The sequence below is a fragment of the Bactrocera tryoni genome, chromosome 4 (assembly GCF_016617805.1).
Source record: "Bactrocera tryoni isolate S06 chromosome 4, CSIRO_BtryS06_freeze2, whole genome shotgun sequence".
In the NCBI taxonomy this organism is placed as follows: domain Eukaryota; kingdom Metazoa; phylum Arthropoda; class Insecta; order Diptera; family Tephritidae; genus Bactrocera; species Bactrocera tryoni.
This window is the reverse complement of record NC_052502.1, coordinates 23,271,564-23,297,738: the sequence shown is the minus strand read 5'-3', so window position 1 is coordinate 23,297,738 and position 26,175 is coordinate 23,271,564. Positions and strand designations below refer to the sequence as shown.

At 35.7% G+C, this 26,175-nt stretch overlaps 3 protein-coding genes across 3 annotated transcripts in view; 1 reads left to right on the top strand and 2 right to left on the bottom strand.

Moving 5' to 3' along the window:
* LOC120773727 (netrin-A-like) overlaps positions 1-26,175 on the bottom strand; it is a 610,257-nt gene that overhangs the window by 495,586 nt on the left and 88,496 nt on the right. The window lies entirely within an intron of this gene.
* LOC120776076 (netrin-B) overlaps positions 1-26,175 on the bottom strand; it is a 243,434-nt gene that overhangs the window by 175,568 nt on the left and 41,691 nt on the right. The window lies entirely within an intron of this gene.
* On the top strand, positions 16,800-18,113 carry LOC120776078. Its single transcript, XM_040106548.1, has one exon. It carries the CDS (start codon positions 16,864-16,866, stop codon positions 18,025-18,027), a length of 1,164 nt encoding a protein of 387 aa, XP_039962482.1. The 5' UTR covers positions 16,800-16,863; the 3' UTR covers positions 18,028-18,113.

The window sequence follows — 26,175 nt, the reverse complement described above, 5'->3', positions numbered from 1 at the left end:
AAGGATGGCAAGGCAGCCAAGAAAAATACTCCAAACGCCACTAATGCTACTTTCTTATGCGCGACTGCATAATGTATGAAGAGCAGCTCGATAAATAAACAGCAAATAGCAAAGACAGCAACAGCAAAAATAACAACAACAGCAACAACAGCGAAAACATAAAGAATATTCGAGTATGGCAATAACGGTGTATTGTAGTACAATTATTAATGTAGCATTAACGAAGTTAAGTGTTGTCAGTGAACATTTTCAAGAGCTCAAGAGAGGTGCGGAAATATGTGTATATGCATGTGTGTTTATGTGTGAGAAGGCTCTTGTAAATATACATTAAGAGCACTAAAGCAAATAAATAAATAAGTAAACTACTCAAGTGTGAGAAATCAAAGCATAGCTCCAGGCGCACTGCCAGCACAAATGACAAAAAGTGCCAGGAGGAGAAGAAGAAACACACATACATACATATATGTGTGTGTATTTTATGTGTAAGTAGTTAAATTACGAGCAGCACTCGTCAAGACAAAACTCGGTTACGCTAATGAACAGCGCGAACAACGAGCGACGAACGGGCTTGTTTGTATAACAGTGTGGGTATGAGTGTGTATGGTTGGCTGGGTTTATGTGGGTAAAATAAACCGCTGCCCTAGAGCAACACTAATGGTGCCACCATTAACCTGGATGGAGTGAAAATTTTATTAGACGTGTTGAGCGAAGCATGGAGTGCCGTTTTGCCATCCCACTGTCACTTTGACACGTGATGAAATATAAATAGTGTGGTGAATGCAGTAATTGTAGGTTAAAGAGGTGCTCTTACTGTAGTACTGCAGTGGAGGTGGCAAGTGAGAGAGGGAAAACTATTTTTATTCTATAATTTGATAATGATTTTATTGATATGAAAGGAAAATGAAAGCTTAGAACTTGAAGTAGTGAATTTCAAAGAACTTATGTTATAAAATACACCTTAGAGAGACCATAATTTCCCAAAGAGTTTACCAAACCTCCTAGTTAGGTTTTAAAATCACTTGCTGCCTTCGAAATAGAATATCATAAAGGAGAAAGCTCAAGTCAAGTTTTCTATTTTCTGAAAATTACAAGAGGAGGATTAGTTGTCAAATTAAAAGCCCTTATAGCAGATAGCTCGATATCTAAAAGATTTTATACGACCATCCACTATTTCTAAGCATTCTATATTTATTCTTATCCATAAACTATATTTTAGACCGATGATGACTCCTTTAATAGTTTTAATTCTAATAAATAGCTCACCAAATTACGTATCCTATCCATTTTGAGTATCTAATACACACAGATAAGGCCCAATACTAAACTGTTCTCAGCACTAAGTAAGGAGGATGACAGTAATGACCTAAGAAGACAAGCAGTAGAGAAGCCGAACCCCTGAGACGTGGGCAGATCGATCAAAATCAAGCTCTTGTATGGGAAAATATTTTATTAGATAAGATATTATCACCAAATTCCACATGGATACCAACAAATAAAGGTCTTAATTGATGAAACACCACTTGATCTTCTACCGAAGGACTGCACAAAGAAGTTTAAAGTTAACCTCGAGAGTAAAGATGAATGGAGTAACTCTATGCTTGGTTTAGTACTACGGTAAAGCACTATTAAGTTCTACACAAACGGCTTGAAAATTTCAGAAGGCATTGTTATATGCATCACAGGTCCGAGAACCAAGCTTTCTTTACCTTGCCTTTGAGCAGCTTAGAGATCACATCGCTATTGGTGTAGGAATGTATAGATTCGCTGAACAGTTCGCCGCAAGTGCACCGCATCTGGCTGCCTGGTCACAAAAGGGTGTCCGAGAATGAGCTGGCTGGACGAGCTTCCACTATCTGAAACAACTTCCAGAATAATAGTAACTATAAAATAGTTAGGACGGGAACCCTACATCGCGTTTAGTCCCCATACAAAACAGAAGAGCTCCGCAAGGAGGAGAGAGTGGAGTTGCTAAGGGGTGGTAATGACTTCACTACGTTTAAAAGTGTAATCAATTTTTTTTAACTCCGGCTACTTGTGGCTTTTACACTGGGCTCTGTAGGCTCAAGAAGAACATAATTAACATGGGTGCAGTCTCTTGTCAGTTATGCAACATGGAGCAGGAAACTCCTTAACACCTGATTCTAGGCCGCATAGCAGTCTGTAGACGCAGAAAAAAGAAGCTTGAATCTATATATCCGTATAGCTGTAAGATCGTCTCAATAGCAGCCAGCAGAATACTGAATTTTATCAAGGTTCTGAGCCAATCCGATTCTTTGTTGGAGAGGCGAGCGACTTTAGACGATAGACTTTAGATTGCATTGCAAAACTCAATTTATGCCATAAGAAATTAACTTGTAAGAGGTATTATAGAGCCCAAGTTAACGCAACATTATTTTCCTTCCTTAATTTTAGAAAAAAAATAAAGTTCACAGCTTTCTTGATCCAAACCGCCAGCTGTTAAAAATTACACTAACGTCCCTATATTCGAGCGACCAACGAGCCATGAAAACTAGCTCATGAGCTATTAAAGCTTATCACAATTTGCGATTCGATATCTATTTATCATATTAAAATCTCAATTACCAGCAAAGTCTATTTTAAATTCTACTAAAACAGCTTGCTGACAAGCGAGGCAATTTCCTTTCCACAACTTTAAAAGGTACATTTGTTTTTCTTTTGTTGTTGTTTGTAGCTAGAGCGCGCTACAACTTTGCAAATGCTATTGGCGGTTTATCGCTCACTATTGCAATCACTATTGTTGTTGTTATTGCATGTATGCAACGGCTGTAATTGCATGCACAGCTTTTTTCTCAGCTTCTTTGTGCGACATGTGTTGTTGTTGTTGTTGCACGTGTAAATGATACTCAAGCGTACAACGTACTTGACTTCGCTGCAACTCAGCAGAAGAAGAAGAAGCACAAACGCTAATATGCATGCTGATAGCTAAGGCAGCGACACAGAACCCGACGCGAAAGCAAAGTCAACGCTTCTGGGTGGTGGCCCCCACTGAGCACAATTACAGACATTGTAGTATAATGTGTGTGAGTGTGTGTGTGGGTATTTGTGTTATGGCTGTCAGTGCTCGGCGCATAAGTAGACGTATTTATTACACGTCGCGTTGACGAGACCTCGACAGCTCTGATGTGATGCCTGGCAAAAGCTGTTGCTGTTGTTGTTTTTGATTTTTGTATACGGCTGGTGTTTTGCAAAGCATTTAATTTATTTTACGAGTTGCCGTATTTTGCAATTTTATTGTGCATTGAGCATTAGAAATGCAATTTAAAATGAAATCTAATTTAAAAGATTAATTAATTAATAAAAAAAATATTTGTCAATATCATATAGTTAAGGAGATATTGCCCAAAAAAAAAATTGAAAAAATAAATTTATAGGTTTTTTTATATAATCAACTCGCTAACCGCTCAAACTAAAATTAATGAAAGTAACACATAACTGACTTTTGGTTAAAACTGAACACTTTTTATATATATATGTCCAAAGATCGAAAAATATGTTTTTTTCATAAAAAATTAAAAAATCCAATAATCAGTTCTTTTGAACTTTCAAAAACTTTGAAAAAAATATAATATTTTTTGACGAATAGTACGAAAAGTGAGAGTGAGACCATACTTGAAACCTTGAAATGTTGGTATTTGTTTCACTCGGGATCTACATCGAATAATTTTTTAATAAAGATTTTATATAATTTTATTAATTAATTTGCCGGTAAAATTTAATTTTTCATTCAAAAGTCTGAATTAAAATTTTTAACCCGAAAATAACAATGTGAAAAATTAATTTAACATTAAATTAAAAAGTCATTAATTAATTTAGTTATTAAAATTAATATAAAAAACAAAGACTTACATATTTTAATTTTTTTTTGTAATTAAGATTAAATAAATTAATTAATTAAATAAATTCAATTAAAATAATTAAATTAAATTAAATTAATTTATTCAATTTATTAATTTATTAAAAATTTTAATTATATTTATTAATTAATTTAATTTAAAAACTTTAATTGTCAATTCCGAAATCTGGATTACATATTCAAAACATATTTTTTTTCATATCAAAACCTGGAAGATCTATATTTAGTTAATTTTTTTAAATTATAATTAAGACAAATAAATGTATGTAAATACGACAAAGCGTGTTGAACCGGTTTAAGTTTCATTAATTTTTTTTTGTGTTTTTTAATTTTTGATTATGAAAATGGATTTACAATTTTCTCTTTTTCATATCAAAAACAGTTTTATTTCCTTATTTTTAATCCACAAAATTTAATTAAACTTTTCAATCTGGTATTTGGGTATAGAAATTTAAAAATTATATAATTAAGATATTCGATATTACAGAATTAAAACAAAAATATTTTTAATTAAATTGTCGTTTTAATTCATTATTTCCAACTCTGTATTTGACTGAATTCAATTTCAGTAAATTTAATTTTATATGTTTAATTTAATTTAGTTGAACTCAATTAAGTTGGTTTAATTTGTGTATATGTATTTTTGGTATTCACTTCAGTTCTTCTGTTTCGTGTTTAATTTCCTTAATTAAATGTAATTATTATTTTTGGTTCCATTAAAGCTAATTAGATTCAATTAAACTTGAATTAAGTTAATTAGAATTAGTTAGTTCTTTTAGTTATTATATTTCATTTCGGTATAATTTAATTACACTGTGGAGCATTTTTGGGATTATTGTCTGGGGGTGAGAAATTCCAAGTCAGGGTGATGGTACTAGATCAGTATAGTAAAACCCTCAAAGGGTTTGGCGTTCGTATGTGTCAGTTTTTTTTATGACCTTTTATGAAATTTTTTCCTTATCTTGATGTTTTTTCGCTTAGTTGTAACATTTTGACAAAAACGTAGTTTAACATAACTCACGAACCACTATTATTTATTTTTCCAATCCATTAGACGGTTGTAGCAGCTTTTACACTCTATATTTGGTGACCAATTTTCGTTTACTATAACATTTAAAAGGTCATAAAAAAACTGACACATACGAACGCCAAACCCTTTGAGGGTTTTACTATACTGATCTAGTACCATCACCCTGACTTGGAATTTCTCACCCCCCAGGTTAGCTGTTGTACTGTGTTACTTAACTTTAGTTGAGATTAATCTAAATTAATTTTTACTTTTTAATTTCATTTCATTCAGATTAAGTTAGTTAAGTTAAGTTCAATTTATTGTTTTATTTCACTTACGTTAAAAGTGATTGGCATTAATAATTATTTAATCTCAATTAGTTAGACTTAATTCAATTCAGTATAATTAAATTCAATTTTAGTTCAAGCTGCAGAAATCTAATCGAATTATTATTGTTTTTTTTTAATTAATATATTTACTTATCATTTACGCCGGGTTTACTCAGCAGCTTTTGCTAACACTATAATAAGCAATAATCGCGATAACCATAAAAAAGCTTAAAATATTATTTGCCTAAACAGTTCATAACTTTATTTTTATTTCATTTTTATGGTTTTGGCAATAATAATTATAATGCAATCCATTTTTATCCCAACAACTAAGTTTTTAATCAGAAAATAATCATCTAGCATATTGCTTCCTCTTCTCTAAGCCAAGACTTCATTTGGAAACTGAGCGCTTCACTCTCGTGCGACATCGTGCGACATAAATTCACACGACATACATACATACATATCGGTTGGTATAGTATGTATCAAGTATCGCTGACAGAGTCATTGGTGGCATGCCAACACAGCTGCTACTTCGTCTGCTGCCAAAGCCAGGGGCGATTGTTTTCCTTACATTTTATTTTCATTTTCCACTTCTAAAATGTACTTCGGTGCTTCTATTTTCTTTCGTTTTATTTTTTTTTTTATTTTTTTTGGAATTATATATTTTAAATTAACCTGTAGCTAAAATGCAATCACACAATCATCGTACTTGGCTAACCTGTGATCTCATACCGACACACCCCACATCAGACTTGCCAAGCGCACACACACACATACTTGCCTGTGCGGCACACAGCAGTGCTGGCTCGGTGTCTGGCTGCTTGGCTGACTAGCTGTTAGCCTTGCGGCGTTTTTGCCGCATCTTCATCCAGTTGCTTACATTGCAACTTGCGCCGGTTCCATTTCTTGGCAACAACTCTAACGATTGTTGCCACCGCTGCGCTGCTTTGGCCGGTTGCCAATGTGCTGCAAAGCTCTCAGCTCATCTCATCATACGACATACATGGACATGTGCTTGCCTAGTTGCATGTTTGCCCACACATGTGGCACTTAGAGCAGGATTATCAGCATATGGCAGCGCAACGATGAAGCCTTCAGGTGGTCGCATTGTTTTTGTTGCAGCGTACGTACGTACTTCGTAGGTATTACACATCACTGTTGCATGGGTGGCGTTGTAGGTTGCTGCCACTTGACTGCAGTCTTTGCAGCTGGCTTCTGTGTGCTGCATTCGCTTTTTATTGTTGTTTGCTGCCGGCAAAAGCTCTTTGTTTAACTAATTCGGCGCAACCAGCAACTCTAATGCCGCTCTCGCTGATCTCACTCCGCTCCGTTGCTTCTCAGCTTTGGCTCGTTCACTTGCGCGCTGCATTGGCTGGCACTTGAACAATCTAATCTACTTCACTGCAGCTGGGTAACCGAGCTTTATTTAATGCCATTAGTGGCAGCCGAAATGCAAAAATGTAGTAGTGCCGTACTCGAGGACCTCCTCTTCGTTTATTTTCGTTCTTATTTTTTGTTTTCTCCTGCATTGCACTTGCTTCTTCATTTTCCTAATTTGTTCGAGGTTTTCTGATTTTTTTCTCACGATTTCTTCTCATATTTATTTAGTTCGGTTATTCTTAGTGCATCGCCAGCAATTTTTTTTTTTTTGTTGGTAACTCTTTATGGTGTTGTTCTTTTAGTTTGTCTTGTTGTTGGTTTCTTTAGTAAATTAAATTTGCAAATATGTGCTGCTCATATGAATTTCAAGACTTGTAGTAGAGGATTTGATGTTTATGCGGAAATTTTTAGGAGGTCAGTGAACCCATTTCGTAAAGAATGAGTCAGCGTTGTAAGACTTTGCAGAAATCGGCACTTAGGTCAACGGTTTGTTAATGAAATTTGATGATTTGCGGGTTTATATTTAAACATTTAATAGTCTGTTAGGATTTTGATGTCTCTTAGAAGCTGTTTCTTCAAGACCACACCCGGAATTTTTCAAGAGCCATTTTCTTTGCTTACTCAGTCTCTCTCACTTTCCCTTTTACCGAGGACATATGGGATAAAGCTTATGAATTTTTCAGCCGCGAAGCTTAATAGTGACTTTCTAAAGGCTTCTTTAGTCTATCAGCTTTGTTATTGTAAAAAATATTTTGAGGAATGCTGCAAGTTCTTTAGCCGAATACGAGTAGAAATCCGAGTTTGTTCCAGTTGCGCAGACGAAGAAGTGGAGATTGTCTCTTTCAGTGGCGATATACGAGGTGTGTTCGGAAAGTATCGCGAATTTTGAATTTTCGCGGGTTACGTATTATCGAATTTCGAATTTTTTCTGGCGTTATGTTGGTACTCATGTCTCTCACTTATGCCGACAAGCTCGGCCATTTTGAATGTTCATTTAATTGTTGACAGCTGCTTTGCTTGCACGTGTTTAGGATCGTCTTCGATTTTTACCCATTCAAAAAAATGAATCAAAGAACCTGTATCAAATTTTGTGTGAAAAACGAAATTAAGTGCGCGGATGCATTCCGTATGTTGACTGTGGCATACGGAGAAGCTAGCTTGGACCGAAGCAACGTTTATCGGTGGTACAAAATGTTCTCAGAAGGCGGAGAAGATGTGAACGACGAAGAGCGTGCCGGACGCCAGAGCACTTCAACAACAGACGAAAAAATGAATGAAGTGGAGAAAATGGTATTGGCCAATCGTCGAATACTCGTTAGAGAAGTTGCTGAGGACCTAAGCATATCGATTGGCAAGTTATGCGCAATTTGCGCGAAGCAATCCGCCAGAAACGCCCGGATTTGTGGAAGAACAAAAATTGACTTTTGTACCACGAGAACGCCCCTGCTCACACATCGTTGCTTGTGCGCGAATTTTTGGCCAAAAACAACACACTAATGATGCCGCAGCCACCGTATTCCCCAGATCTGGCCCCTGTGACTTTTTCTTGTTCCCTAAACTGAAGAGGCCCATGAAAGGACGACTTTACGCTTCTCTTGACGAGATAAAGACGGCATCGAAGGAGAAGCTGAAGAAGATACAAAAAAATGATTTTTTGAAGTGCTTCGAAGATTGGAAAAACCGTTGGCACAAGTGTATAATATCTCATGGGGATTACTTTGAAGCGGACAAAATAGATATTCATGAATAAACAAATAATTTTTGAAAAAAACACAAAATTCGCGATACTTTTTGAACACACCTCGTACGTTTTGCTGAGCATTTCCGCTTGACATGGGTTGATAGAGTTAGTTAGATGGAATTCTAGAGATATTTTTGAGGAAGAATATACATTTTAATACCCGGTGGGTGAACCATCTGCACTTTCACCTTTGTTTCGAAAATTTCTCTGTGTCCCGAAGTAACGAACAAGCTCAACGGTACAGGGAAAACTTTTAGAATGCGAACTCAGTTCAGCGAAGTCAGACCGCGTGCCGACCGGGTCGTAATTTTTTGAAAATTTTTGTCCTTAAATACTCAGGATAGTTTTAAATAAATTCTTTGGAAACCGTGAGCTTTGCCATCTTAAGTTGCTACTTCTATACCAAAGCTCGTATTAGACCCGTCAATACAGAATGAGATAAAGGTAACTTATCTAAATTATAGTACCATGTACTTTAGTGCTTTCTAGAGACAAACCAAAGTATGGACTAAGACTTTCAAATAACTAATGGCAACTTATTCAGGCTCTCATTCTAAAATAGTTGACTAAAGCCACAGTTCGTGTTCTATAACACTCTCAAATTATGTAGTACCGGAGAAACTCCAGGATAGAGCCGCAAATTTCGCAGAAATAAATATGACGAAGATCTATTTCATGGTCCCATACGAAGTTTACATTCACATATGCTCTGCAGACATATTAGATCCGAATTGCTAACCTCGCGCAATCTAACATTCTTCAGACTACCAAAATCTCTGTGAAATGTAAATCTACATTTTACCCACGTTCCATATTTTCGACAGAGAGCACACGCAACGCGCATATCACGGCTATCAGATAAATGAACGAGCGCAACGGAAACGGAAGCGCATACAATTGAAATCATATCTGCGACCAAACCGGCGCTCACTTTACAAAATAACGTCGAAAAAAAAACAAAAATGGAAACTAAATTCTAAAAACAATAAAGGCAGCTAAAAATCGAAACAAAGAAGAACGTGCAACACCAACAATCAAAGTAAACAAAAATCTGCGGAAAGCAACGGAAATGGCGGCAGCGGTGGAGGCAAAGCCACCACAAGCCTCTGGCAACAATTCTCATTTGAGGTAACTCAGTAGCCGCGCACACATACTACCAAATGTTAAAAGTGTGTGTGTTTGTGCTTGTGGCAAGCAACAATTTCGCGGATTTTTAATTTCAAAATCGTTTGTGCAGCCTCCCACACCACTAGTGTTTACTTTACCGCTGCTATCAGCGCGCTAAGCACTCGCCTTGTACATACACATACACATTTGTAAATATATTTTTTGTAATTTCTGTGTTCTTTGGCGCTCAAGGCTGCCCGCTCACGCTTATTATTATTTTCTGCTTCCTTCTCCACTCATTTGTTTATGATTGCTGGATTCCTTCGGTGGCGTACTTGCGCCTCAACTTCCGCTGGCCACACACATAAACACATAAAAAACGCAATTGAATGCCATAAAATACCGAAAAAATCGCTGAAATTGAAAATATCCACGCTGGTTGCCGAACACGCTCATAAACGACTGCGGCGGTCGGGCGCGTCGCTCAAGCACTCCAGCTGTCGTAAACAGCAAGCGAAATGCTTGAAATAGCCCAGAGATGTCGAGCGCTGAAATTGAGTTGAAATTTTGGAAATTTGTGAGAAAATTGGAAAAACGCGTTTTTTTTCAGACACAACTACATCTGCAGATACTACCTAAAACCGCTCTCCTGCCGCAAGCGCGTTCCGCAACAGCATAAAATGGAACTTAATAAGCGTTCGCTTTAAATTCTGCTTTATCTTCCAAAACATTTGCATTCCTTCTTTCATGCTTTTTTGCTCTACTTAAAGCAAGCAGCGCATTTATCGATTTTTCTTTGCTTAACGAGCCGCAAGCGCTGCTGCGTTTACACCCCGCCACTGTAATTAGAGCTTAACGTGCTCAGTTTAATGGAAATTATTGTATTATTTTGACAGCTATGCAGTATAATTGTCACTTCTAATGATATTTGTGGTTGCAGACACTTGACGAAAACGTGGCGCTGCTCTTTCGGCGCACAAGGGGGAGAAAGAGAGAGACAGTGGTGGCTTTGTTGTACTACAGACTTAGCTTGGCTTAGCTATGAACTCCATGAAATCTCCACCATTGTCATGTTGTTGTTGTATATTCTATCATGGCGCATAGATTCGCTTAGTTGAGTTGAATTACGTTCACTTAGCGGTAAATAAATTGGTGGGACCGTTGTGGGTGGTAATTCAAAATTTGTTGGTAGTTAAAACAATAAGCACTGAAATTTAATGTGAGTGGAAGTGTGGAAAATGATTTTTGGGGCCCATTGAGTTTTTTAAAACTAGATAGCTAAGGAAGAAGATGGAAGATGGAAGAAAAAATGGGATCTCAATGAGCTGCTTGACGTTTGATGAAAGTCCAGACAATCTCCTCAGGAACAAAAAGCTAAAGCCAGTGAAGAAGAGAGAGAGGAGAACGGGCCCGGTGTTCTACAATAACATTTTGGAGATGTTTTTCTAAAATAATTCACTACTATCATCCCCGAGCTCCAGTTTTCGGTCTACGGCCCTTGCTAAACGGTTTAGATTACGATCGGAAAAGTTCCTAGTGGTTAAGGAAACTTTACATGGTAACTTGATGAAATACCGGTACTTCGTGCCTTATTGGAACCTGCCAAGAATACTAATACAGGTCAAAAAAGGTTAAAACACTATTTTTCAGGTTTGAAGTGACCTTTGCCACTGAGGACGATCCGAATATTTATTGCAGTCAGCTCAAAATCAGAGAAGAGCAAAACAATGACAAAATCTTTACTTATCGAAGCCATAGTAGATATATTTAGTCCATTGATCGTAGAATTTCGTCAGTAAGATGAAATATTTAAAAATATGATCTAACACTCTAACGATCTAACATTTAGAATTCGATATCAGCTTCCCCTTGAAAAGCTCCATATTCTCCCGTTCTCTAAAATCTAAGCATGTTCAACATTTCAAAGAATGAAACCACAGTTCTACAACTAGCGCAGCGGATGTGAAAAATGGAATGCACGAGCGGCAAGAGACCTTTGAAAAAGATAATAGGGTATTAAATTTGAGAGAAAGAAAGAGAGAAGTATTAATCGAAAACAGAGCCCAAAATATGATAGTTCAACGAGTTTAAAATACGAACAAAGGAAGAAGATAGTCCAATATGATATACTTGTACTACCTCAGCAAAGCTTGACAAGCAGATATGATTTCGATAGGAATATATTTGTACGAGATGCCTGAGTAAAGACGTTACCTTGGCGTAGTCAAAAAGACATTCTAAAAATGAAGCCACTCAAAACCTTTTCAGCTTAAAAACAAAAAAGGGCAAAATGATAACTCAAAACGTTGAGGAATCTTAGCTAATTTGAATCTTCGGATGCTGTAGAGCTTAAATTGACCAAAGAATCGCATGGATTTATTGAAAAACAGATCAAATCTGGGATGAACTAGGTTAGAATGTGAACAGCTGTGGCTTAAATTCAGTAAAAGGAGCCGAAAGTTTAGTTTCATGCTTTAAAAAACTAAAAACGAAATAGAAATGGGAAAAGGAGAGAATTTAGAATGCGTACATTTTTTGTAGAAAATTGGTTCGTTCGCCAAATGTTTCAAAATATAAGTATCAGAAAAGCTGCGTAAAATCAGAAAGCAAATCCTTCACCGGACAACTTTTAAACGCCGTTAATTACGCCGCATAATAACTACGTAAGTCAGCAGCTCAACAAAAAGGCCAGCGCACGCTGCTTTCACTTTGATGATTCGACTTTATCCCTACTCATTATGCCGCCGACTGAAGGCTTCCTTATCATTTTCAGCATTAATAAATATTTGGCTGTCACAACTGATGTTTATATAACGCGGATACCGAAAGTGTGCGACTGGCGCTTTATTTATGCAGGTACATGGCTTGTTAAAGGGCTCTGCGCGCTGAAATGTATGCAAAGCTTTTAATGCCATGATTTCACAGTTAGCTTTTTGAGGCTCAAAGACATTTTTTTTTATTTCTTTTAAATTAATTTTTGGTATTTTTGATATGGTATATTTGGCAGTCGCTTTTTATATTTACTGCAATGAGCTTATTTATTCAGGATTTTTAATTAGAAATTATATAAATCTAAGGTGTAGGGTATATTCTGTTCAGATTTGGTTGAACAGCTATGTTGATATATTTTGAACCTTCTCCTAAATGTAGGCAAGGTGAACGAAAGACCTGTCGACTCGACACCATTCCTCGAAGTATCTTCAGGAATGTTTTCTACCGCTATAACAACAACATATGAAAGCGTTTTACGTTAAACGAAGATGACATTGCTGATTCTTTTATATTTTGCATTGCAACACATTGCGAAAGTAAAACGTTGCCTACATTTAGGCTATGAAAAATTAAAAAAAGCTAGTTTTTACCCATAACAGCTTTTCAAAATGAGTATAATAAATTCAAAATTGTTCATGGAAAATATTTAACAACCAGCTTGCTTGAAATTTTATGTTTCCAATCCTTGACTGACTACGGAATCGTTAAAAATATTGCAAAATTGTTTTCGAGTATCTACTAAGTATATGACGACCAAAGGTACATTATTTAAGTGGCACAAAGCATTCTGTGAAAATCGAAAAGTGATCGAAAATCTACATCCTGTTCGCATCAAAGAGATAACTAAGACCACAACATCTCTTGTCCTTCGACTTAACACATTTTGTTTAATGTTTTGTGTATGAATCCTGTCATTGGTTGACTGTCATCTAAATAGTTGTTTGACTACGTAGCTATGTATCTTACATTCATCAAATGCACAATTACTGGCGAAAAGTCATGAGTTTTTGAATCTAACTTTAAAACAATCTAGCGAATTTCGCTCCAAAAAAGGGGCAAAACCCAAAAAAACCTCGTCAAAGTCGGTCAAAATGCTAGGTGAAGTTCAACTACTAAACTAAAAACTTCTCGATAACCGTGGTGGGATGATCATAAATTTTTTCTACAGAGTCAAACAGTAAATAAAGAAAAGAACTTGCTCATTTTGAAACTTCGTGTGAAGTGTAACATAAACGACCGGATTTTTGAGCAGGTCGATGGAAACAACAGATTCACCAAATACGAAACGTCAGTCTGGGTCAAATTCGATCAGATATTTGTTGTAGGTATTGTTTATCATTTGTTTTGGAGTTCGGACATATTTTTTGGCTTATAAACACTTACTCAGTTAATCCGCAAGTGATTAGTATTTTATCAGTATGGAGTAAGTAGAGGCAAATATTTGGAAACTTACCTGAAAATAGAAGAAAAAAATTATAAATCAATGAAATGGACATTTTTTTTAATAAATTAAATAAGTTAATAAAAGCAATCAGTGAGTTTACATTAAAAACTTTTTTTGGAAAGAAATTTTTCCACCAACACGAAATTAAAGATCATAAAGTCAACATAAAATTAATTTTATTAACTTCAAACATAAATATTAAAGTAATTTGATTAATCACAAATCTCGAACTGAATTTACTATAGCTGTTCTTGTTATATTATAGTTTTTATTTATCAATTTGTTATAAAGTCAGCGGCAATTAGCTTCCTGCCAGCATTAAAGCCAATTCCACAGCAAGTTTAAGCTGATGATACTCTTATCTAGACACCGACAGACGCACACACACGCACACTTATACATACACACTTCATCATGCAGCGCCATTACATAACGACAACACTTTAAAGCCACATTCATCAATAGTCCAACGCTTTTACAACAAATAAATCAAATGGCCACGCGGCCAGCGGCTCTGGTCGGTGCGTCAAACGCGTTGTCGCTATACCACCAAGTCAATCCGTCAACTCAACTAGTTGGTCAACGAGACAGCAAAGTGGTTTGTCATTTTACCTATCAAAATAAGTGTCTGTAGCTTGTTGTGCGATTGTATGTGTATGTATGTGTGTGTTGTCAATTTCCTTTGTTTGGCCAACATGTGAACTTGTTGTTGTTGCACACTTATGACCTACCCGCTGCTCATTTGCCGCATTGCTGGCATTTGTTGGCTTTGCGTGCTTTTGTTTTGCTCGCACACGGACGGACGGACACTCGGTCACAGCTTTAGGTTGAATAATTAAAAATTGTTAATTATTTTCGCAGAATTTGCATTTCAATAGAAATTTGCATAAATTAATCTCGTCGGCGATTAAAAGTTGAAATGAAAAAAGTGGTGCAATAAATGGAAAACAACAACAAATATGCATAATAATGATTATGAAATTACATGCGTTTCCTTTATTGTTTTGGGTTAATGTGTGTTGTTGTTTTATCTTTTATTTTTTGTTTTTGTTGTATCAAAGATTGACTGTCTCTACTATGCAGTACCTTTGTTTAATTTTTTTTCGAAAATCGAGCGAAATCTAATTTCTAATTCATGAGGCATTTCAATTTGCTTTGGTTTTTGATTATTAAAGGAGATTTTAATGAGAGATGAAAAATATTTGTCAGTAATTTCGTTGTTGACAATAGCTCATCGTATTGAATTTTATCGCAGCCAACTTCACACTTAACCGCTTCACCGCTATCTATTTGAGCTGATATATATTGCAAGGCTTGTTTGCAGACAATTTTCTTAAATTTAATAGTTTTATTTGATTCCCGATCGAAGATGGAGGATCAAAAATAGCATTTACGGCATTTTTTACTATTTTCTATCAAATGGAGGGTAAAAGTTCAGTCTAAGAAGGGGAAAATTATTTGATGTGAACCAAGAAGATGTGTTGACGAAAATTGGTTTGCAAAATTTCGTTCCGCCAATTCCGATCTTGAGGACGCATCAAGTCCTGGAAGTACTCTTGAAACCGATGTGATTGAAATAAAGTCGTTGGTCGATTCAAATTGTCGAGTAACTACTCGAGAGATTGCTGAAGGATTAAATTGGTCTAACGAGAAATTCAAGTTAGCGGCAAAAAAGGCAAAAAAAGAAGCCTTTAGCAATATTACTAGCTCTATTAATCCAAAACTTCACCCAAAGAAATATGGAAAAACCTTAAAAAGTTATCGGGGTCTTATAGTATTTCCAATTTTCCCCACCTTGTGGTAGGCAATAACCCCTCACCATCTGCTAAGGAAGCTGCAAATTTGTTTGCTAAGGACTGGTCTGGTTATTCAAACGACACAAATTTTTCTCAAAATTTTGTAGCTGACAAAACTCGCCTGTTAAGCGAAATATATTTTCCCCCTCCTAATCTCCTTCTATCTGCAAAAGAAATTGATAATCCAATCACGAAGGAGGAATTTAACAATTTCATTAACAGGGTTAAGGGCTCCTCTCCAGGACACGACCGCATTACTTACGTAATGATCAAAAATCTCCCCGATTCATTTAAAATGAGACTGATAAACCTATATAACAGCATTTTTTCATCTGGTATTTTTCCTCAAAGTTGGAAGTGCGCTTTTGTATCTCCCATTCACAAGCCAAACAAACCAGCGGATAATATACCAAGTTTTCGGCCCATATCCCTACTTGTATGTAATAGTGAAGTTCTGGAGAAAATAATTGCCCACAGGTTGATGTGGTTTGCTTCTAGAAACAAATTGTTAAGATCTACTCAAGTTGGGTTTAAAAGCGGTCATAGTACCATCGATTCCCTATTAACTTTCGATCATTTCTGTTCGAATGCTTTATCCAGTAAAAAACACATCACAGCTCTTTCCCTTGACTTCCAAAAGGCTTTTGACCGCATTGGAGCACACGTAGTTTTAAGGCAACTAAGAAAGTGGAAAGTGGGTGGCAGAATGTATAACTTTGTCAAAAACTTTCTAACGAATAGAAAATTTATAGTCAGAGTAAATGGCGTTTCATCCGAGATATATGATTTGCAAAATGGGATTCCTCAAGGTTCTCCTCTTTCGGTAGTGTTATTTATTATTGCATTTGACGAAATAAGTCAAATTATAGATAAGTACAAAGTAAGTTACGGGATTTATGCTGATGACGTTTTAATATATACTAAAGAGGACAGCCTTGAAACGGTTCAAGCGATTTTTTGTAAAGTCCTTAATGACATTACTGTCTGGTCGGCTCAGTCAGGAGCGATTATATCATATGAGAAGTGCAATACCTTGCATATCTGTCGGAAAAAATGCTGCCCAAATATAAAACTATGTCATAACAATGTGTATGTAAGCAATGTCAGCAGTTTGAAAATATTAGGCGTTTTATTTGATTGTAAATACACTTTTAGGTTTCACTGTAATTATATTAGAAATAAACTTATCAAACGCCTCAATATTATAAAATATTTTTCGTCTAAAAAATCATTTGTTCATACTACTACACTTTGTAATATTGTTAAAGCATTATTTTTAACTGTAATTGACTACGCGCTGCCAATCTATGGAACCTGTGCCAAAAGCAACTTAAATCTTCTCTGTGCTCCATATTACGCAGCGGTGCGGAAAAGCTTACGGGCCTTCACCACCACCCCCGTCGACAATATGCTAACTGAATCTGGACTCCCTAGCATAAATGAGAGAATCGAATACATGACTGCAAGCCTTATATACAAAATTTTATGCTGCAATAACAGCCACCTCTTTGACGAAATACTTAAAGCTTCCAATCGAAAGTATCTTCCAAAGCGGCTCTCAGCGATACACCGTGTACTGATCACTGCCAAGAAATTAAATGTATCAGTTAAACCAACTCGGAAAGTGTATCCAAACTACCCGCCTTGGCTGCTGTCAGACTTATCAATTGAAACCCGTTTACAAACATTTCAGAAGCAAAACACCTGTCCACAACTTTACGCGCAAAATTTTCTGGAATATAAAGCTGAGCTAAGTCAAAAAGCATTCAACTTTATTTTTACCGATGGTTCGAAAACCAAATTTTCAACCTCATTTGCAGTAGTCTCTGAAAACCTTGATGTTTTAAGAAAAGGTATCCTGCCTAATCATTGCTCCATCTACACCAGTGAAATCTTTGCTATCTATCAAGCCGCCTTAATTGCATCGAAAACCAAGGACAATTTCTGCATTTGTACTGACAGTCGGTCTGCCATTGATGCCCTCTGGAAATTCAAAAAGGACAGCGTTCTAGTAACCCACACCAGGGATTTGCTAATTAAACACAAAAACAAAATTAAATTGATTTGGATTCCTGGCCATTGTGGCCTCCAAGGCAATGAACTAGCTGACTCTGTTGCGAAGAGTCTTCATAATGACCCAGTTATCTGTTTTGACACTTTTGAAAAGGCCGATTTGTCGAGACATGTACGGCGGTATATTAACAATAAATCCTTACTAAAGTGGAAAGAATATGTTCACCATTATGCAGATATTAATCCAACAAAAATTAGGCCTACTTTTCCTTCCGATGCTAAACAGTCAGACATTCTCGTTTTCACAAGACTTCGTTTGGGCCACACGCAGATCACTCACGGACATCTTCTTAGTCATGGAGTATCATCATGCAACGTTTGCGGGGCAATGAGCACATCTGTGAAGCATATCTTGGACATCTGCCCTCGTTTTTCTATTCAAAGGCAACGGATTTTTGGCTTGACTGTTCCATCACAACTTCTCTCCGACACTGCAGCACTTAACATAAGCAAGATATCTAGTTTTATAGCCTCATACAACCTATCTCATTTAATTTAGTTAACCTTAACTGTATAATATTTGTAATCCATAAACGAAATGTAAATTAGTATTCTTTTGTAAAACCAGCTGATGGCCTCGAGCTAGTGCTGTTTCTTTTTTTTTTCTCTTGTTTCCTGTATATTTATTGTGCATGAAATAAATAAATATCTATCTATCTAACGAGACCGTTCACAAGCATTAGCAAGCATTTTAGAATTAATTTGGAAGCTTGACAAATGGGTTCAAAACATTTACACATAACAAAATTTAATTCGTCACATTAACGACTGTGATTTGTTTATCAAAGTTCAAAGAAGTGATTCATTTTTGTAGCGCATTTTTACTGGCGACGAAAAGTGGGTTGTTTAGAAGAATACAAAGCGCAAGAGGTCATGATCTCAAATGCACTTCGAAGGCCAATAGTCAGCAATAAAAATTTAATTTGTCACTTAAATAAAAGAAGCCAGAATTGATTAATAGAAAAGGTACAGTTTTCCATCATGATAATGCTCGACTTCATACAAATTTGATCGCTCGCCAAAAATTTCTTGGACTTTGAATGGGATATGCTACCACAACAACTACATTCTTCAGACTCTGCATCTTCGGACTATTACTTGTTCCGTTCTGTGTAAAATTTTTTGATGAAAAAACATCACCTCAAATAAGGATGCGAAAACCCGCTTGGATCGGATTTTCGTCTGAAGGGATTAACAATTTTATGAGCATGAGATTAATCTGTTGCCCGAAAGATGGTCCAAAGTGGATAATGTATAATTTCATAAAATGTTTTACGCAATAAAAAATTGCGTTTAAATTGCAGTAAGAAAACGAACGAAACTTAGTTATCTACAGGTTAGATTTCAAAAGTTGTTATTTAACCTTTGATATTTTAAATTTGAATGATTTAAAAATAAAAAAGTTAGAATATTTTCTTCAAAACGTAGGTAGGTAAGTCTTATATTATTCAAAAGTCTAAAAATAGTCTCATTTACCTACATTTTTAATTTAGTAATCACAATAAGTATTATAAATATCTTGTCAGATCCTGATTTTAGAAATTTTTTATATTTTTTTTAACGGGCTCTAAATTAAAAAATTTAGGTAATTGAAACATATTTTCTCAACTTTTTTTTTATAATTCAAAAACTTTACATATAACTTTAAGACATTTATTTTATTTCTTTTATTTTTTAAGCAATATCATTTTGTCATTATTTATTTTTATGGTTCTCTTAAAAAAAGGGCAAAATAGAGAAAAAGTAGTCTACATTTGATGCCAGACCCGGCACTGCTATGAGGAATAACGAAACTTCAACTTCGTTGCTCACATTTCGTCACGAAGACAAAAAAATGACGGTCAAAAATGTGTAAATTAAAATTAAAAAAAGAATTATTGTTATACATATCAATTTTCATTCTAAAACTTAATGATATAATTAGCTTTCCTGTCCTGCGAAGAAAATATAATCGATAATTGAGATTGCTAAGACGATTTTCACTATTTAGAAAAGAATGACGAATGACTGCCGAAGGAAGAGTTTCGTGAATTCTTGACTATAAAATCATGGAATCAACCGCAATCATCTCAAAAGGAATATAAGCATGCATACATACAGTTATTTCCAAACCTTAAACTTTGGTGATCCCGCATTACAGATATGGCTTATGTAGAAACTAACAGCCTGTGAGCCTTAAACGTCTATGTAATCTTATTATTCTTATTCTTCTTTACTAGCATCTAATTTTTTATGGCTGAATTATGTCAAAGCGACTGGTTTCAACTTTAGAGTTTTGTGCTTCGATTAAATTATATCTATTAGACTTCAGTAAAACAGAGAGTTTATTTGAAAAATCATTCAGAAGATTTCAGAAAGTTATATAAATAATACGAATCTTGCTCTTGATTTTAAAGTCCTCTATAAATTAAAGTTCGTTGAAAGAAAGATAAGGACATTGTTGAATGAATTGTCTCTCGAGTTTTCCCAAATAGTCCAGAAAATATGTAAACGTGTACTCTACATACCAACGCATCCACTTTTCCAATTTTCTGAAGTTGGAGTTTTAAGTTTAGGGGCCCTGCGATGACCTGTATATTGTTTCAAAGCTCTCTTTCAACTGGAAGTAGGATCTTATTGGCCTGCCCATTATGAACACTACCCAGCAGCCCACTTGGGACCTTCCGCTATGCAAGCACTTTCGGCCTGAATGACTGAATTGTTGTAATTTCGTTTGAAGCTACCTTCTGTTAATGGATTACCACAGAAGTAGCCCGCTCCTGTTCCTATTTCACCCTTTTAATCCGTCAGTGAATATATAAGTTTGTCCGCTGGAACTGCAGATCACTAAACCACGATCATGTAAAGTTAACCTCATTATAATTAGTTGAATATTTTATTCATAAAACAATACAGTCCTACATATTTCTAACAAATGTTTGGCAGATCTTGGAATTGGAAAATGGTAGGTGTGATAGGTGTTTCAACATTTAACGGAAATTTTATCATTTTTTTCACCTTATTTATTTCATTAGTACTATTTTTTATTTTTGAGTGATAAATTGTTTAAAAGAATACTAAAATCTTCACAATATACACTGATCTAGCAAATACCAAGAAAAGTCAAAAAAATTCGAAAATATTTATACACAAGAGTGTTTCTGCCACTTTTTTCTGTGCAACTGGATTTTTCAATCTCATTTATGTCTTTTGTGCTGTCAGTCACTAGCAACAGATTTAAGTAAATAGTATTTTGTACAGACACTCATATTCTTTTTGACTGTAAAACCAGCTGTCAGGCCAAGGCTGTCTAAATTAAAAACAAATAATTTAAGTTTTATACACCTTAATTACAAGCCTCGGCAATGGCTTTTGATATAAGAGCTCATAATAATGCAAGTGGCATTTAATAAGCAATCTTTAATGCATTTTTCATAAACCATTGCCACCTCAAAGCTTTTCTCAAACAAAAAAGTTTAGTAAATTTGATAATTTTTTTAAAAATCACCATTTTAATGTGCTCATTTAGTCTTCAAATGCAATAAAAATCACTTGTATTAAAAGGTCTTGCAACAAAGGCTCCTCACAGACAATCTGCATATACATATGGCTATATGTTTGCATGCAGCTGTAAATATGTCAGTGCTTTAGCTTTGATGCATAAAATTAAATCGCTTTTAAGCCATAATCGTCAACTTGTTCGGGCTGTTTGTAAGTGCCGATAAGCGTGTTAATTGATATTATAATCTATATGATTATAATTAATAAGCACTTGTCTACAGCGTGCAAACTGATTTCGCCGTTGACTAGCATTGCATAAATTACAGCTTGTTTACCGCCAACACGAAGCAATCCGCTCGCTAATATTTCATTTAAAATTCATATTTCGATTACAATATATTTTCCAATAAATTTTATTTTTTGCTTATCAATTGCGCGCTTTAAATTTCACATATTCATATGCATATCAATTAACTAGTAAATTAAGCGCTGGCAATCATAAAATATACATACGGCAATTAATGCAAATCAGCGATTAAAATACTTTGCGATTAAGTGCATTGCTACACACACACACGCACCCAAGCATGCATACCTCAAACTGGCTGACTTTATAGCGAATTTAAAGCAGACTTGTTTATATGTGTGTGAATAAATATATGCTGAAACGGTAGTTAATACTCAATAGTTTCTAAATGCATAAATATTTAATAGTTTTAGCCTTTACAATCCCGCTGAGCTCACCTACAAGCCTTTATTCATATCTAATGAAGTCGACTTGAGTGAGACCTCAGCTTAACGCAAGCCACAGTAGTCGGTATCTGTCTTTTTGTCAGCAACTTTGACTAATTTTATTGACGTTTATATATAACATATGTATGTATCTATATAAAAAATAATAATGAAAATCTGAAATTTTAAATTAGACTAGACTTTTTTTTACTAAATCCGCCCATACTTTTTATTAAGTGACGGGGTTTCGACAATCGCTAATTTTCCAAAAAGATATAACCTCACACTCAATGTAATCAGATGATAGGTTAGTATCTCTATACATATATAAAATAACATGATACAATACATTTCTCCAAACATTTTGATGGCTCTTCTGCACCTAAAAACAGAGAGCAATCATTAAACGAAGAGGTTTTTCGTCTTAAAGACTCTTTGTTGCTGTTCTATGATTCCTACGGGAAATGCCATTTAAACAAGCACCTATCAACAACAAACTTCGATTTTTTTTCAGAACCATCTTAGGCAAGTCCATATATTCAAGTGAAGTTCAAAGTAATCCTAACGGATAGCCGACATGATTTCATACTTGTTTACGAGCTCGAGCTAAATTGGCAATGCGACCGATTACAAAGAGATCCATGGCGAGTTAAACATACATACATATATCCACATTTACCAACAGATCAAATGGTGAAACAACATCAGGAGTAGTCTTTTTCTGTAGTAGTCCATATGCAGAAGATAACTTCAAGCTAAATGACTAAAATTCTAACTCAAATTTCAAATCGTAATTGTTGGCATAACAGAAGGTGACAAGTGGGCTTCTACTCTAAACAGCAAATCCATAAACCGTAGCGCCAACTCTAAGTCGCACTGCATAAAGTAAGCGAGCAATAAGTAGACGCTCAATGGGTAACCCGGTTAATATGTATAACCTGCGTACCCAGTCATACGGAAATTAAAAAGTAAATGAGCTGGCACGCTCGGGGGACAATTCCTATAAACTGCCCTAAACCATTCAGCTGCTTCAAGGGTTATTTGAAGAAATGGTTCATAGAAAACAAACTCATGTCTTGGAGCACGAATAGTAGAGAGCATGGTAGTAGTGTACATGGTGGGCATAAAAGCTTTTACTCCTAAGCAATAAAAAGTTAGTAATATTGTAAATGTCATCACAGGAAACCTACCCTTAACATACTACTTTCAGAAAATTGAAAAAGCGGAGCGGATTTTTACCAAATCCACTGAGTTGCTGAATAAGGTTAATTTAGTTACCACCCATAGACACAAAATGTCTAAGTGGAGCTATCTGCTGTCTGTAGCTGGTGCACCTCCCTTTTCAACCAACCAACCAACCATATCGGCTGAAGAAGTATCTAAACGGAAAGGTTATATATTTATCTTTCAGCTTTCAAAAAATTGTTATAATGAAGCAAGTACCTTTTCTTTGATGAATGCAATTAAAATTCAGATTTGCCTACTTTTTCTGAATTTGTTACAAATCCAAGTAGAAGGTATATCTCTTCTGGTTTTTTCCAAGAGATGTTGCAACTTGATTATTTTTTCATTGTTATAATACATCAAACCCGTCTAACCAGCCAAATTAAAGGTAAAGTCGAATATACACCACGATAAGGAAGATATCTCGTCACATGAAAAAGCTTTCCATACAAATACTTGCATCTGATTGTTCAGTTTGTATGAGAACTAATGCTATAGTGATCCGATATCAGCGGGTCCGACAAATGAGCAGCTCCTTGGGAGAAAAGGATGTGAGCAAAATTTTAGATCGATCTCTCAAAAACTGAGTGACGCGTACATAACGGGTTTTTCAATGGGGACTCTACAAAAGTAGACCGACAGGGTCAGGAAGCGACGCCATATTTTCCCCGCTCTTTTCACATTTCTCTTCATTAAGGTTTGCCAAAAAGGATATACGATCAAAAAACGAGTCCAATTTAAGGTCGTCAAAATCGCCCTGTGAGATCAATTAAACGTCTAATGGAAAAATTTTAATCCCCAGGCACAACACAAAACGTTCCCGTACCATTGAGACCAAGAACTGCCCTTAGTGGTGACATTAATGCGGAAGACTAAAATCAGTCTCTTACACGTCGTTCTCAAGCCTTGGGAAAAGATCTTGGCCTACATCCGTAGAAGTCGAAATTGACGCAAGAACTGAAGCCGCTTGACCACCAGTATCGTCGCATGTTCGTGAATTGGACTGAGCAACAACTTGAAAATGATCCGGATTTTCATCGAAAAATCATCTTCAGCGACGAGGCTCATTTCTGGCTGACTGGCTTCATCAATAAGCACAGTTTGTGTAATTGGTCAGTCAGTAATCCACACGTACTCCATGAGTCACCACTGCATCCCAAAAAAATTACGATTTCGTGCGGTTTATGGGCCGGCGGCGTCATTGGTTCGTACTTCTGCCGTGATGATCAAGACCGGAACGTTACTGTGAATGGGAATCGCTACCGCTCAATGATAAATCGAAAATTGGGTTCAGCGTCTGGGCTTCTGGTGTTCATGCAAAAGAAATCGAATGTGCTTTCACAAGAGTAAATAATTTCAATGCTATTTTGTTTTATTCAAAAAAACATTATTAAAAAACCGTTATATACAGACAGATGGATTCTATCGACATTTATATAGTATATGTTTTTTATAATGCCTTCAATGTTTCAACTCGGTGCAAAGAGGGAATTGGCAGCTTTTCATAGTTAAGAATGGCATTATTTATGTGCATACACCTGGTCAATTGTTAATATCAATGATATTAGTGATAACGATTAAAATTAGTGAGTTCGAGTCCCCTGTGTCCCTTATATGAACTACTTGGTTATGTATCGATTTGCTTAAAGAAAATGTATCAAAGACAAAGGAGGTTTGAAGGTTAGAAAAGAGTGTAATCGCTCGACAAACTTGACTGTTACCAAGAAACATCTGGCTATGTAAGCCTTTGAGTCAAGGCGGCAACTTCCGCTTTTGTTTTTCGTTTTTACGTGAAACGTTTTGGTCCCTAACTAAAAATTTGTAAATAGACGAAGTCTTAATAAGACTAAAGACTTAAAGCCACCTTTTGTCTATGAAATTAAAAAGATAGCAACAACAACATCACCACTTTACAACGCCAACAATATTGCATAATTGGCAAAACAGCAACGTCGTGCAGGCAACAAACACACAGCGGGTGCCACACAAGCCCGCTGCCACACGCTGTTGCAAGTACATACATATATGTGTACTATATGTATGTATGTGTATAATTTAGTGATCAGTGCCATCTAAAGCATAAAACAGCCGTTTCGCGGTAATGCAACAATTTGAAGCGAGTGACAAGCGCTGCACGTACGACGTGTGAGGGGCAAGATGCGTTCGCGGCAACGAATATTGAAAATGTTCATTTGTTTGGATTAGGAAGTGCCAAAGTGCGCAACAACAAAGTGTGGCACAAAGACAGGCAATGTAAATTTTGTTGCAAAGAGCGTGCAACAAAAGGCTATACAGGCATGTTGGCATATATGTATGTGTGTTAAAGGCTTTTTATATTGATATGTATGTGTGTCTCAAACAGCGCGAAAAACTGTTTAATTTATAGCATGCACATTTTTAAACGGTTTCAATTTTACGAGGCGGCAACGACAACGACATCAATGCTGCCAGCGTCTCGTTTGCACTTTATTCGTAGGTGTATTGGTATGTGTGAAAGTTGCTGTGAATGTTGGTTGTTAACCCACACACCTGCATATATGTAAGTCTGTATAATGGGGTGCCCACTGCGCTTGCGGTTCGTGAATATTGCTTTGTTGCTATTATTGTTTTGATTGCTTTGCAGTCGCTTTTGCTATCAACGAAATAGTTGTTGCGTCGCCGTCGCTATCAGCGGTATCACTCATTTCGAGGCAAATGTTTTCCGCATTAGCGAAATAAAAAACATTGCAATAATACTGATCTATACGACGCGAGTATTAGGTTTAGCAACGGCGGCGTTGCCAGGGTTTCGATATATTAATTATGCGATTTTTAGATATTTATTTTTACTGATAAGCAGAAAATATATTGAAATGAGTTTTTGAGATATTAATTATACGATTTTTTAATGATTATAAAAACAAAAATATTGGACATTTTTAATTAATTTTTTTTTTAATTTTATTGCTTTCTGACATTAAAAACTACAATTTATATCTAACATAAGAACAAAAATTTAAAATACGACAAAAAATTATGGTCGAAAATTTTTTACACAGAAAAAATAATAGGAAATAGGTAGGATGAAACTAATTGAAAAAGAAAGAGAATAAACAAAATTTAAAGGAAATTTTATTTATGATCAGTTGGGAAGTGGAAGGGAGAGGATGATTGAGTTTTCAAAAGTAAAAGACGGCTTATATCGACTTCCGGAAAAGCCGCAACTCCTGTG